The 12,472-nt window shown below is 46.6% G+C and overlaps 1 protein-coding gene across 2 annotated transcripts in view; it reads right to left on the bottom strand.

Moving 5' to 3' along the window:
• The window catches only part of ING5 (inhibitor of growth family member 5), a 58,475-nt gene extending 46,332 nt beyond the window's left edge, over positions 1-12,143 (bottom strand). Inside the window, exon 1 of one of the 2 annotated variants that reach the window (XM_077826362.1) lies at positions 11,719-12,143. In XM_077826362.1, coding sequence (XP_077682488.1) covers positions 11,719-11,776 — 58 coding nt within the window. In that variant the 5' untranslated portion in view covers positions 11,777-12,143. The remainder of the gene's footprint in view (positions 1-11,718) is intronic. The other variant, XM_077826363.1, reaches the window with a different exon arrangement.
• Between the last annotated feature and the right edge of the window lie 329 nt (positions 12,144-12,472).

Below are 12,472 nucleotides of genomic sequence, written 5' to 3' on the forward strand. Positions count from 1 at the left end.
CTGCTTATCCTTTATAAGGGGACGCATTGAGCTACAAGACTGAGGTCTCCAATTTAATTTGGATCAACCTGGTATGGAACATTGGACTGAACCTGTGGACTTATTCTAAGAAGTCTTTGCAACTCCAAAATTCACCATCTCTAGTATGAAACTGATAGAACTGTAATCATGTCTGTATGTATAATGGTCTTTTAACCAATACTCTTTTCTTTTTTTAATAAATTTTAGTTTAGTTAATAAGAATTGGCTGTAAGTGTGTATTTGTGTAAAATCTGAAATATTAACCTGGGAGGTAATGTGTCCGATCCTTTGTGATAGAACCTTCATATTTGACTTGGCTGTCTGGGAGGGAGCCCAAAGGCTGGGTTGCTTTTCAGGGAACTGTGTTTTGGCTTCTGTGTAACCAGTAAGCTATTATGGAAACCGTTTTGTTGCTATCTTGGTTAATCTAAGTATTAAAATAACCACCAGTTTTGGGGATTGTTTGCTCCATTCTTTGCAGTTTGCCCTAATTGAGTAACCTCAGTGTGCCCTCCCCCTTTGGACCCTGGTCACAGACCCACAATAATGGGGGTAAACCATGAAGAGACAGGTAACTGATATACAGCAATCTGGATCATTTGGTATGACAGGTGCCAGCACACAATATGAGTCTGGGTGACTGTGGACTATCGCAGGAAGCAAGGATTCTGAATAAGATTTGGGGTCGGAGGTGGATAATCAGCTAAACATGAGCTCCCAGTGCAATGCTGTGGCCAAAAGAGCAAATGTGATCACTGGATGCAAAAACAGGGGAATCTTGAGTAGGAATAGAGAGGCTATTTTATCTCTGTAGCTGACACTAGTGCAGCCGCTGTTGGAAGTATCCAGTTCAGGTGCCCACAGTTCAAGAAAGAAGTTGATAAATTGAAAGGGTTCAGAAAAGAGTCACAAGAATGATTAAAGGATTAGACAAAGTGCCTGATATGAGTGACCTCCCTGAGTTTATCTATTTACATTAACAAAGAGAAGGTTAAGTGGTGTCTTGATTACAGTTTATAAGAACCTAGTTGGGGAACAAATATTTAACAATTGGCTCCTCAAGCAAGCAGACAAAGGTATAACAAGATCCAATGTCTAGAAGTTGAAGCCAGACAAATTCAGACTGATAATAAGGCATATATTTTTAACAGTGAGAGTAATTAACTTCTGGAATAACTTACCAAGGGTTATGGTAGATTCTCCATCACCGACAATTTGTAAATCAGGACTGGATGTTTCTCTAAAAGATCTGCTCTGGGAATTATTTTGGAGAATTTCTATAGCCTGTGTCATACAGGAGGTCAGAATACATGATCGCAGGGGTTCCTTGTGGCCCTGCAATCTATGAGAAACAGCTACACAAGGAGAGGAACACTTTTATAAAGAGGGGTGGAGAGAGAGTCTGTAAAGAACTGGGGATGTAGAGACAGCCCCTTATAGGATTAAAATCCATTTACTCAATAGATGGGTCTAACAAATTTTTATTAGGCAAAACACTCAGCAAGTTGTGATCAATTACAACTGGGAAGCTCATCAGGTGGATTATATTATCACCATCGCCTCCAGCACTGGCTAATACGGATTCCACCACTCTTTGTTATACATATTTATTTAAACTTTTTGTTATCTTAGAACCATATTAGAAGGGACCACAAGGGTCATCTAGTCTAATCCCTACTTCTGGGGGAATTCTGTGCATCTGTGGATGCGCAGAATTAATCTGTCTCGCATAATTTTGTATTTTCCTGCATAAAAAACTTTTTGAATAAGAAGTGCTACAGTTCTGCTTTTTGCCCACCAGAGATCGCTGTGGCACCAGAGCAGCCAACTGCATTCATGCCGGCTGTTCTAGTGCCACATTGGCCTCTGGTGAGCAAAACATGGAACCGCAGCACTTCTTAGGCAAAACGCATTTTATGCAGGAAAATACAAAATTCTATGCCCAGTGCGGCAGAATTCCCCCAAGTGTAGAGTTCATCACAGGATCCTGCCCACAGAGCCAGGTTAGGACAGAGTGGGTGTGACGTTATTGACATAATCTGGGACCATTCAGATCATTGTTGTAACCAAGGTCCTGTAGTGGAACCAAATCTTATATAAAAGGGGTCAAATGAGGTGTCTAAGACAAGGTTACAGTTTTCTGATTATGATTATGCTGTCTATATGTGTGTATCATTTTTGTAGTTGAAGTTATGAATATTGGCACTATACTGGCTGTATTTCAAACTTATGCTATGCTTCTGGGTGACACCCCGGACAAGTTGGTGTCAGCTCTGCCTAGCCTGCTTGGTGGCCCATTAAGGACCATCAGCTATACAACTGACCCATTGAGAGAAGGCAGACATGTCTTGTGACTCAGCAAGGTATGCAGGGAGGTGCTTATGGACAGAACTCTGAGGTTTTGCCATGCCATGTGATGGACAGCTTGTCTTTGGAACAAAGAAAGAAAGACCACATGGCAAGAGAATATAAAAAGCTGCTGCAGCTCCTCCATCTTGTCTTCAGTCCTGCTTCTGACCTCTGGAGGAACTTTGCTACACTGAGGATTTGAACCAAGGACTGAATGACCCATCCCAGCTGTGGATGTACTCCAGAGACTTGATTTGAACCTGCAGTTTATTCCACCACTGCTACATGCCTGAACCAAGAACTTTGCCATTACTGTATGTAATTGATTCCATTTAACCAATTCTTGCTCTCATCTATATCTTTTTCCTTTTATGAATAAACCTTTACATTTTAGATTCTAAAGGATTGGCAGCAGCATGATTTGTGGGTAAGATCTGATTTGTATATTGACCTGGGTCTGGGGCTTGGTCCTTTGGGATAGAGAGAACCCTTTTTCTTTTACTGGGGTATTGGTTTTCATAACCATTTGTCCCCATAATGAGTGGCACTGATGGTGATACTGGGAAACTGGAGTGTCTAAGGGAATTGCTTGTGTGACTTGTGGTTAGCCAGTGGGGTAAAACCAAAGTCTTCTCTGTTTGGCTGGTTTGGTTTGCTTTGGTGTGCACAGAAACCACAGCCTTGGGCTGTAACTGCCCTGCTTTAAGCAATTTGTCCTGAATTGGCACTCTCAGTTGGGTCCCACCAGAACCAGCATCGTTACAGTGGGGCACGCAGGGCTGATGGGGGGGGTCACAGACTGAGGCTCAGAATGGCTAGTGGGGGGACGGGACAGACTGGAGCATGGGCTCAGCAGCTAGTGGGCTGACAGCGTTGAGCCTGGGGACGTGGGAGGACGGCTGCAGAGACCGATGGAGATGCGGGGTGTCGGGACAGGGGCAGACGTGCCTGACTGAATGGGAGAGGCTTGGGGTCAGCCAGGGACGGCATGGGGGAGGCTTCCCAACACCATAACAATACCACCCTAACCCCAAAGAAAAACCTCCCACCCACACCCAGCACCCTCCAGGTTCACTCCCAGGCTCCTTTCCTCTCCCTCAGCTCCTCCATTACCCCTGCCTCCCCCAAAGCCTTTGCACTGCTTCTGACAGGTGCAGGAAATACAGGTCTGTATTGTAATTTAAATGACTTACGCAAAATTGTGTATTAATATGCCTAGTAAGGAATCTGTCCAAAAATATTTACCAGAATCTTTTTTTATTTTTTTGGTCTGTATTGTTACAGACATACATTAACAAAATAATTGTAAGTGGCATGATTATAATGTGTTATTTTGACAAATAGAATATACAGAATTTCAAAATATTGTGTGCAGAATTTTTAATTTTTTGGTGCAGAATTCCTCCCGGAGTAAACCCCCTGCCAAAATGAAGGATTTGTTGTATCTAAACCATCCAAGACAGATGGTTATCCAGCCTCTTTTTGAAAACCTCCAGTAAAGGAGCTTCCCAGACTTCCTGAGGCAGTCTGGTCCATTGTCCTACTGTTCTTACAGTTAGGAAGTTTTTCCTGAGATTTAATCTAAATCTACTATGCTGTAGTTTAAACCCACTGCTTCTTGTCCTGCCCTATGTGGCAAAAGGCAACAACTTTTCTGCATCTTTTTTATGGCAGCCTTGCAAGTCGCTGAAGACTGCTATTATGCAGCCCCTATATAAGCTGTGGGAACTAGGACTGCTATTGCAGAGGGAGTGTAACCCTGTGACATTAAGAATAACCCAAGAGCAAGGGGGCACCCAGATAGCTGGTAATGAACTGCAGCTGGCTTAACCAGTTCTACTGTACCAATTGTTCAATGTCATGAAATATATCTGGTAAGTGTCATGCAAGGTGCCAATGAAAAGCTCATAACTCACTGATTAATATCATTGTGTAATGTAGGTGCAATCAAGTGATGCAAAATTATGGACATAAACTGAAATTATAACTCTTAAAATTTGTTTGCCAGCCATGCAGGAGATACTCCATCCTAGACAAAGGACTGTAGTTTTTCCACCTGGTATGGAGCCTAGGTACTTTCAAAGACAATGAGAATGTATTTACATTATCACATAAACAGATCCCTCTGGGTAACAAGGGGTAGCAGCAAACCTCACACTATCACAGTGGGCAAGGAGATAGGCGAGTACATGTTTCATGCTCATCCAATTACACTGGAGGGGGAAGGAACTAAATAATTTCAGCAGACAACCCCAGCAAGAAACTTCCCTCACCAGGAGACTAAATTTTTTGGGGGATAGGGGGATTTATTTTTTTTAAAATAGCCTCTAAATTCTATGGCTTCAAGGAAGCAGAGAAATTTAAATGCCAGTTCTGCACTCCTTTTTAAAAAAAGTTGTAATTAAACTTGCAAAGGAACAAAACTTCTGCTTTGGAGCTACACAAGTACAATATATTTTTATTTGGACTCATTTCTCTAATATGGATAAGTCTCCTCATGTCATACTGCCACTCGCCAGCTCAGCCAGACCCATGGACTGAAAGTTACATATGACAAGAGATTCAGAAGGTAAGATTTGGGCAAACTCCCTTGAATCTTTCCCTTTTGTTTTATTTCCTCTTAAGCTTTCAATAGGCGAAAAAACATATGGCAAAATACTCACATGGACACATAGAATCATAGAATATCAGGGTTGGAAGGGACCTCAGGAGGTCATCTAGTCCAACCCCCTGCTCAAAGCAGGACCAATTCCCCAACTAAATCATCCCAGCCAGGGCTTTGTCAATCCTGACCTTAAAAACTTCTAAGGAAGGAGATTCTACCACCTCCCAAGGTAACGCATTCCAGTGTTTCACCACCCTCCTAGTGAAAAAGTTTTTCCTAATATCCAACCTAAACCTCCCCCACTGCAACTTGAGACCATTACTCCTCGTTCTGTCATCTGCTACCACTGAGAACAGCCTAGACCCATCCTCTTTGGAACCCCCTTTCAGGTAGTTGAAAGCAGCTATCAAATCCCCCCCCATTCTTCTCTACCGCAGACTAAACAATCCCAGTTCCCTCAGCCTCTCCTCATAACTCATGTGTTCCAGTCCCCTAATCATTTTTGTTGCCCTCTGCTGGACTCTCTCCAATTTTTCCACATCTTTCTTGAGTGTGGGGCCCAAAACTGGACACAGTACTCCAGATGAGGCCTCACCAATGTCGAATAGAGGGGAATGATCACGTCCCTCGATCTGCTGGCAATGCTCCTACTTATACATCCCAAAATGCCGTTGGCCTCCTTGGCAACAAGGGCACACTGTTGACTCATATCCAACTTCTCATCCACTGTAACCACTAGGTCCTTTTCTGCAGAACTGCTGCCTAGCCATTCGGTCCCTAGTCTGTAGCAGTGCATGAGATTCTTCCGTCCTAAGTGCAGGACTCTGCACTTGTCCTTGTTGAACCTCCTCAGATTTCTTTTGGACCAATCTTCTAATTTGTCTAGGGCCCTCTGCATCCTATCCCTACCCTCCAGCGTATCTACCTCTCCTCCCAGTTTAGTGACCCACTGCCTCCTCAGACATTCTTGTTAAACCCTGGATTTGTGCTGGAAATGGCCCAAAGGGCAGGGATAGGATACAGAGGGACCTAGACAAATTGGAGGATTGGGAAAAAAGAAATCTGATGAGGTTCAATGAGGTTAAGTGCAGGGTTCTGCACTTAGGACAGAAGAACCCAATGCACAGCTACAGACTAGGGACCGAATGGCTAGGCAGCAGTTCTGCGGAAAAGGACCTAGGGGTGACAGTGGACGAGAAGCTGGATATGAGTCAGCAGCGTGCCCTTGTTGCCAAGAAGACCAATGGCATTTTGGGGTGTATAAGTAGGGGCATAGCGAGCAGATCGAGGGACGTGATCGTCCCCCTCTATTCGACATTGGTAAGGCCTCATCTGGAGTACTGTGTCCAGTTTTGGGCCCCACACTACAAGAAGGATGTGGATAAATTGGAGAGAGTCCAGCAAAGGGCAACAAAAATGATTAGGGGTCTGGAACACATGACTTATGAGGAGAGGCTGAGGGAATTGGGATTGTTTAGTCTGCAGAAGAGAAGAACGAGGGGGGATTTGATAGCTGCTTTCAACTACCTGAGAGGTGGTTCCAGAGAGGATGGTTCTATTCTATTCTCAGTGGTAGAAGAGGACAGGACAAGGAGTAATGGTCTCAAGTTGCAGTGGGGGAGGTTTAGGTTGGATATTAGGAAAAACTTTTTCACTAGGAGGGTGGTGAAACACTGGAATGCGTTACCTAGGGAGGTGGTAGAATCTCCTTCCTTAGAAGTTTTTAAGGTCAGGCTTGACAAAGCCCTGGCTGGGATGATTTAATTGGGGATTGGTCCTGCTTTGAGCAGGGGTTGGACTAGATGACCTCCTGAGGTCCCTTCCAACCCTGATATTCTATGATTCTATGAAGTGTTCTCCGACTGGTTTATGAATGTTATAATTCTTGACATCTGATTTGTGTCCATTTATTCTTTTACATAGAGACTGTCCAGTTTGACCAATGTTCTTTTCCATGATCTGAAGGTATATATTTTCCCCAAATGCCTGAGATGATGGGGTGCCCAGGGCTCGGCAGCTCTCCAGCACCACTTTCTACAAGCCATCACCCTCTGATCCCACTGAGAGTTACCAAAAGAAACTACAGCATTTGCTCAAGAAACTCCCTGAAAAAGCACAAGATCAAATCCGCACAGACACACCCCTGGAACCCCGACCTGGGATATTCTACCTACTACCCAAGATCCATAAACCTGGAAATCCTGGGCGCCCCATCATCTCAGGCATTGGCACCCTGACGGCAGGATTGTCTGGCTATGTAGACTCCCTCCTCAGGCCCTGTGCTACCAGCACTCCCAGCTACCTTCGAGACACCACTGACTTCCTGAGGAAACTACAGTCCATCGGTGATCTTCCTGATAACACCATCCTGGACACTATGGATGTAGAAGCCCTCTACACCAACATTCCACACAAAGATGGACTACAAGCCGTCAAGAACACTATCCCCGATAATGTCACGGCTAACCTGGTGGCTGAACTTTGTGACTTTGTTCATAGAAATAACTATTTTACATTTGGGGACAATGTATACCTTCAAATCAGCGGCACTGCTATGGGTACCCGCATGGCCCCACAGTATGCCAACATTTTTATGACTGACTTAGAACAATACTTCCTCAGCTCTCGTCCCCTAACGCCCCTACTCTATTTGCGCTATATTGATGACATCTTCATCATCTGGATCCACGGAAAAGAAGCCCTTGAGGAATTCCACCATGATTTCAACAATTTCCATCCCACCATCAACCTCAGCCTGGTCCAGTCCACACAAGAGATCCACTTCCTGGACACTACAGTGCTAATAAACGATGGTCACATAAACACCACCCTATGCCAGAAACCTACTGACCGCTATTCCTACATACATGCCTCCAGCTTTCACCCTGACCACACCACACGATCCATTGTCTACAGCCAAGCTCTGCGATACAACCGCATTTGCTCCAACCCCTCAGACATAGACAAACACCTACAAGATCTCTATCAAGCATTCTTACAACTACAATACCCACCTGTGGAAGTGAAGAAACAGACTGATAGAGCCAGAAGAGTTCCCAGAAGTCACCTACTACAGGACAGGCCAAACAAAGAAAATAACAGAACGCCACTAGCCGTCACCTTCAGCCCCCAACTAAAACCCCTCCAATGCATTATTAAGGATCTACAGCCTATCCTGAAGGATGACCCAACACTCTCACAAATCTTGGGAGACAGGCCAGTCCTTGCCTACAGACAGCCCCCCAACCTGAAGCAAATACTCACCAGTAACCACATACCACACAACAGAACCACTAACCCGGGAACCTATCCTTGCAACAAAGCCCGTTGCCAACTGTGCCCACATATCTATTCAGGGGACACCATCACAGGGCCTAATAACATCAGCCACACTATCAGAGGCTCGTTCACCTGCACATCCACCAATGTGATATATGCCATCATGTGCCAGCAATGCCCCTCTGCCATGTACATTGGGCAAACTGGACAGTCTCTACGTAAAAGAATAAATGGACACAAATCAGATGTCAAGAATTATAACATTCATAAACCAGTCGGAGAACACTTCAATTTCTCTGGTCACACGATTACAGACATGAAAGTTGCGATATTACAACAAAAAACTTCAAAACCAGACTCCAGCGAGAGACTGTTGAATTGGAATTCATTTGGAAATTGGATACAATTAACTTAGGCTTGAATAGAGACTGGGAATGGCTAAGTCATTATGCAAGGTAACCTATTTCCCCTTGTTTTTTCCTACCCCCCCTCCTCAGACGTTCTTGTTAAACCCTGGATTTGTGCTGGAAATGGCCCACCTTGATTATCATACACATTGTAAGGAGAGTGATCACTTTAGATAAGCTATTACCAGCAGGAGAGTGGGGTGGGGGGAGAGAAATCCTTTTGTAGTGGTAAACACCCATTTTTTCACGCTTTGTGTGTATAAAAAGATCTTCTATACTTTCCACAGTATGCATCCAATGAAGTGAGCTGTAGCTCACGAAAGCTTATGCTCAAATAAATTGGTTAGTCTCTAAGGTGCCACAAGTACTCCTTTTCTTTTTGCTGAGAGTGCAATCCACACCATCCTCCAGATCATTAATGAAGATATTGAACAAAACTGGCCCGAGGACCGACCCTTGGGGCACTCCGCTTGATACCGGCTACCAACTAGACATGGAGCCATTGATCACTACCCGTTGAGCCCAACAATCTAGCCAGCTTTCTATCCACCTTATCGTCTATTCATCCAGCCCATACTTCTTTAACTTACTGGCAAGAATACTGTGGGAGACCGTGTCAAAAGCTTCGCTAAAGTCAAGGAACAACACGTCGATTGCTTTCCCCTCATCCACAGAGCCACAGGAGACTGCATGTTGCCTTCCTCACTGCTTGAATGAACTCTATATAGGGGAAGAATCTATTTCAAAGGTTCACTAAACTATAAAAGAGGAACAACCTACAAGTTATCTATCTTTCACCAAAGAAGACTCAGGCAGCTTACATCAAACTAACTCTACACATCTACACTAAAATGTAGCTCCCAACAATGCAACTTACCCTACTTAATAACTCCACCTCTGCGAGAAGAATAACGCTTAAGTCAATGTAGTTACGTCGATGCAGTATCAGCGTAGACACTGTGTTGCTTACATTGACTGTTGCTGCCTTTCAGAAATCATCCCACAAGGCCCCACATTGGCAGTTAAATCAGCGCAAGCGCTCCTGGTGAGGGTGCGCTCAGCTGACACAAGGAACACAATGTGGACGTGTAAATCTGATTCAATTTCTGTTTTGGTTGTACATCACTTTGGTTAACTTAATTTGATAGTGTGGACTTGCCCAAAGATACCAGCCCTTTGACTTTGGGGGATAGAGTCTGACGCAGGGATTTGGTCAGCCATCTTGACGGAAATGTGGCGAGGAACACATTTTACCTGGAACCAAGCTTGTTAGATTTTAGTTACTAGAAAATGTTTTATCTTTATTTCTTTTGTAACCATTTCTGACTTTAGTTCTTATACTTGCATTCTTGTTTTATTTTTAATCTAAATCAACCCATTGCTGTTGAACTGAACTGTTTGGTAACTACTTAAAGTAACAAACTGTTGGATACTGACTCTTCAAAAGAGCAACAAACCTTACCATTCCTTCGATTATTCCAGGTCAGGATTGGGTATTTTAGAACACATATTTCTGGAGAAATTTGGGACTGGGGAGAGTGTTGCATCACCTTACCAGTTGTTAACCAATACTGGTGGAAGTCTGGTATTGTAGCCAGACTCCTGGATTCAAAGCATTGGACCAGGGCTGCCCAACACACAGACACAGGGAGCATGCTTGTTGCTGACTGTGGGCGTCCCAGCCAGAAAGCTACAGTGGTAAACCTTTAAGGAACTTAAGGGTTTAGAATAAGAGGTGACAACTCTTCAATGGTGTGGACTGCATACCACAACATAACAAGCCCCCCCATAGGCTGGGGAAGCTGTGGCAGTCCCCATGGGGAGGGGGAGCTGGGGAACAAGGGCAGCCCCCTAAGTAAGTCCCTACCAAATTCAGCCCATTTTTGTCAATTTCATGGTCATAGGATTTAAAAAATCATAAATGTCATGATTTCAGCTATTTATATCTGAATTTCAGAAGGTTGTAATTCTAGGGATCCTGATCCAAAAAGGAGTGTTGGTGTGTGTGGGGGGTCACAAGAATATTGTAGGGGGGAGTTACAGTACTGCTGTAGACTGGTGGCAGCTGTAGACTGGTGGCAATTGGCTGGGAGACCAGCTCTGAAGGCAGCACTGCCACCGGCAGCAGCGCACAAGTAAGGCTGGCATGGCATAGTATTACCACCTTTACTTCTGCGCTGCAGCGTGCAGCGCTACGCCCTCAGTTAGCAGCCGCCACTCTCTGGCCGCCCAGCTCTAAAGGCAGCTGCACAGAAGTAAGGGTGGCATGTTATGGTATTGGCACCCTTACTTCTGTGCTGCTGTTGGCAGGATGCTGCCTTCAGAGCTGGTTGCCCAGCCAACAGCTGCTGCTCTCTGGTTGCCCAGCTCTGAAGGCAGTGAAGAAGTAAGAGTGGCAATACTATGTAACCCCCCTGCAACTCCCTTTTGGGTCACGACCCGCCATTTGAGAAATGCTGCTCTACCCCATGAAATCTGTGTAGAGTAGGCTAAAAGCACACAAAACATCAGATTTCACAGCACGAGACAAGATTTCACAGTCTGTGATACATTTTTCATGGCCATGAATTTGGTTGGTCCCTATCCATAAAGAAACGAAGAAGAGCTGAGGCAGCCACGGTGTGGGTGTCAGCACCCTGGGGATGGGAGGGGGAGCGGAGACAGGGGGATGGGGAAGGCTCCTGGGGCAGGGAGGGGCAGTCCAGAGAACAAACAGCGGCGCCCAGAACAAGGGAGGGGCACTAAAGAGAACAGATTGAACTACTCCCGCCCTCCGCACCTAAAGATGACACCAGCAAGAGACGCGGTTGATGACGCACACAAGGCCACGCCCCCCGCAGGAGAGTGACGCAGTTGTAATTCCCGCAGCCAGCTGCGGTAACAACAGCACTCGCTCCAAGGGCCACCCCTCCCAAGCTGGGCGGTGTCACCGCCTCCGCTCCCCCTTCCAGTACCCCCGCCCGCCCCGCCTTGGGGACCCTCCCTCCGCAGGCGCCCCGTCCCTGGCGCCTGTCCCCATTCCCTCTCCTTCCAAAGGGGGTTTGGCGCCCCGCTCACCGCGCCGGGCCCGCCACTCACTGTCCAGATAGTGCTCCAGGTACATGGCTGTCGCCATCTTGTGTCCCGCTCCCTGCCGCGTTGTTACCCGGTCGCTCGGGCCCGCATGACAAGGGCCGCAGCCCCGGCCTCATTCCATATTCAGGAGCTGCCGCCGCTGATTGGCCGCCCGGGACACCGCCAGCTGTATATCAATAAGGAGGCGGGGCAACGGCATAGGCGCCAAAGGAGGAAGGGGCAGGTATCACCCAGGGACTGGGAGGTGGTACCGGCATGTGCGTGCCAGTAGCCTTCTCTCATGCAGACCCACCTTCCCTTCAGCCTCTTTTCCACCCCTGCCCTGGGCAGTGCTAGCCTGTAGCCCGCCCCGCCCTTGGAAGTGACAGCCTCCCTTTTCCCTAGCCCCGGGCAATGACAACCTGTAACTAGCCCCCAGCCTGGGGCAATGACCGCCTCTAACTCCTCCCTCTCTGGAGCAGTGACAGCTTCTCCTCTCCCCACCCCGGGGTCAGTGACAGCCTCTCACACACCCAGCCACAGCCCGGGACAGTGACAGCCTCTCCTCCCCCCCTCCCCCCAGCCTGGGACAGTGACAGCCAGTAACTCTTCCCCCACCCCAGTCTAGAGCAACGGGGCCGCAACAGTGTCTCCCCCACAGCCCTCCGTCTAAGGACAGAGCCCCCGGCGCCAGTGGGCCTTCTCCCGTGTAGCTGCCGATAGGCAGGTACTCTAGGCAAACCCTGCGCCCCGCCCC

The sequence above is a fragment of the Eretmochelys imbricata genome, chromosome 9 (genome assembly GCF_965152235.1).
Source record: "Eretmochelys imbricata isolate rEreImb1 chromosome 9, rEreImb1.hap1, whole genome shotgun sequence".
In the NCBI taxonomy this organism is placed as follows: domain Eukaryota; kingdom Metazoa; phylum Chordata; order Testudines; family Cheloniidae; genus Eretmochelys; species Eretmochelys imbricata.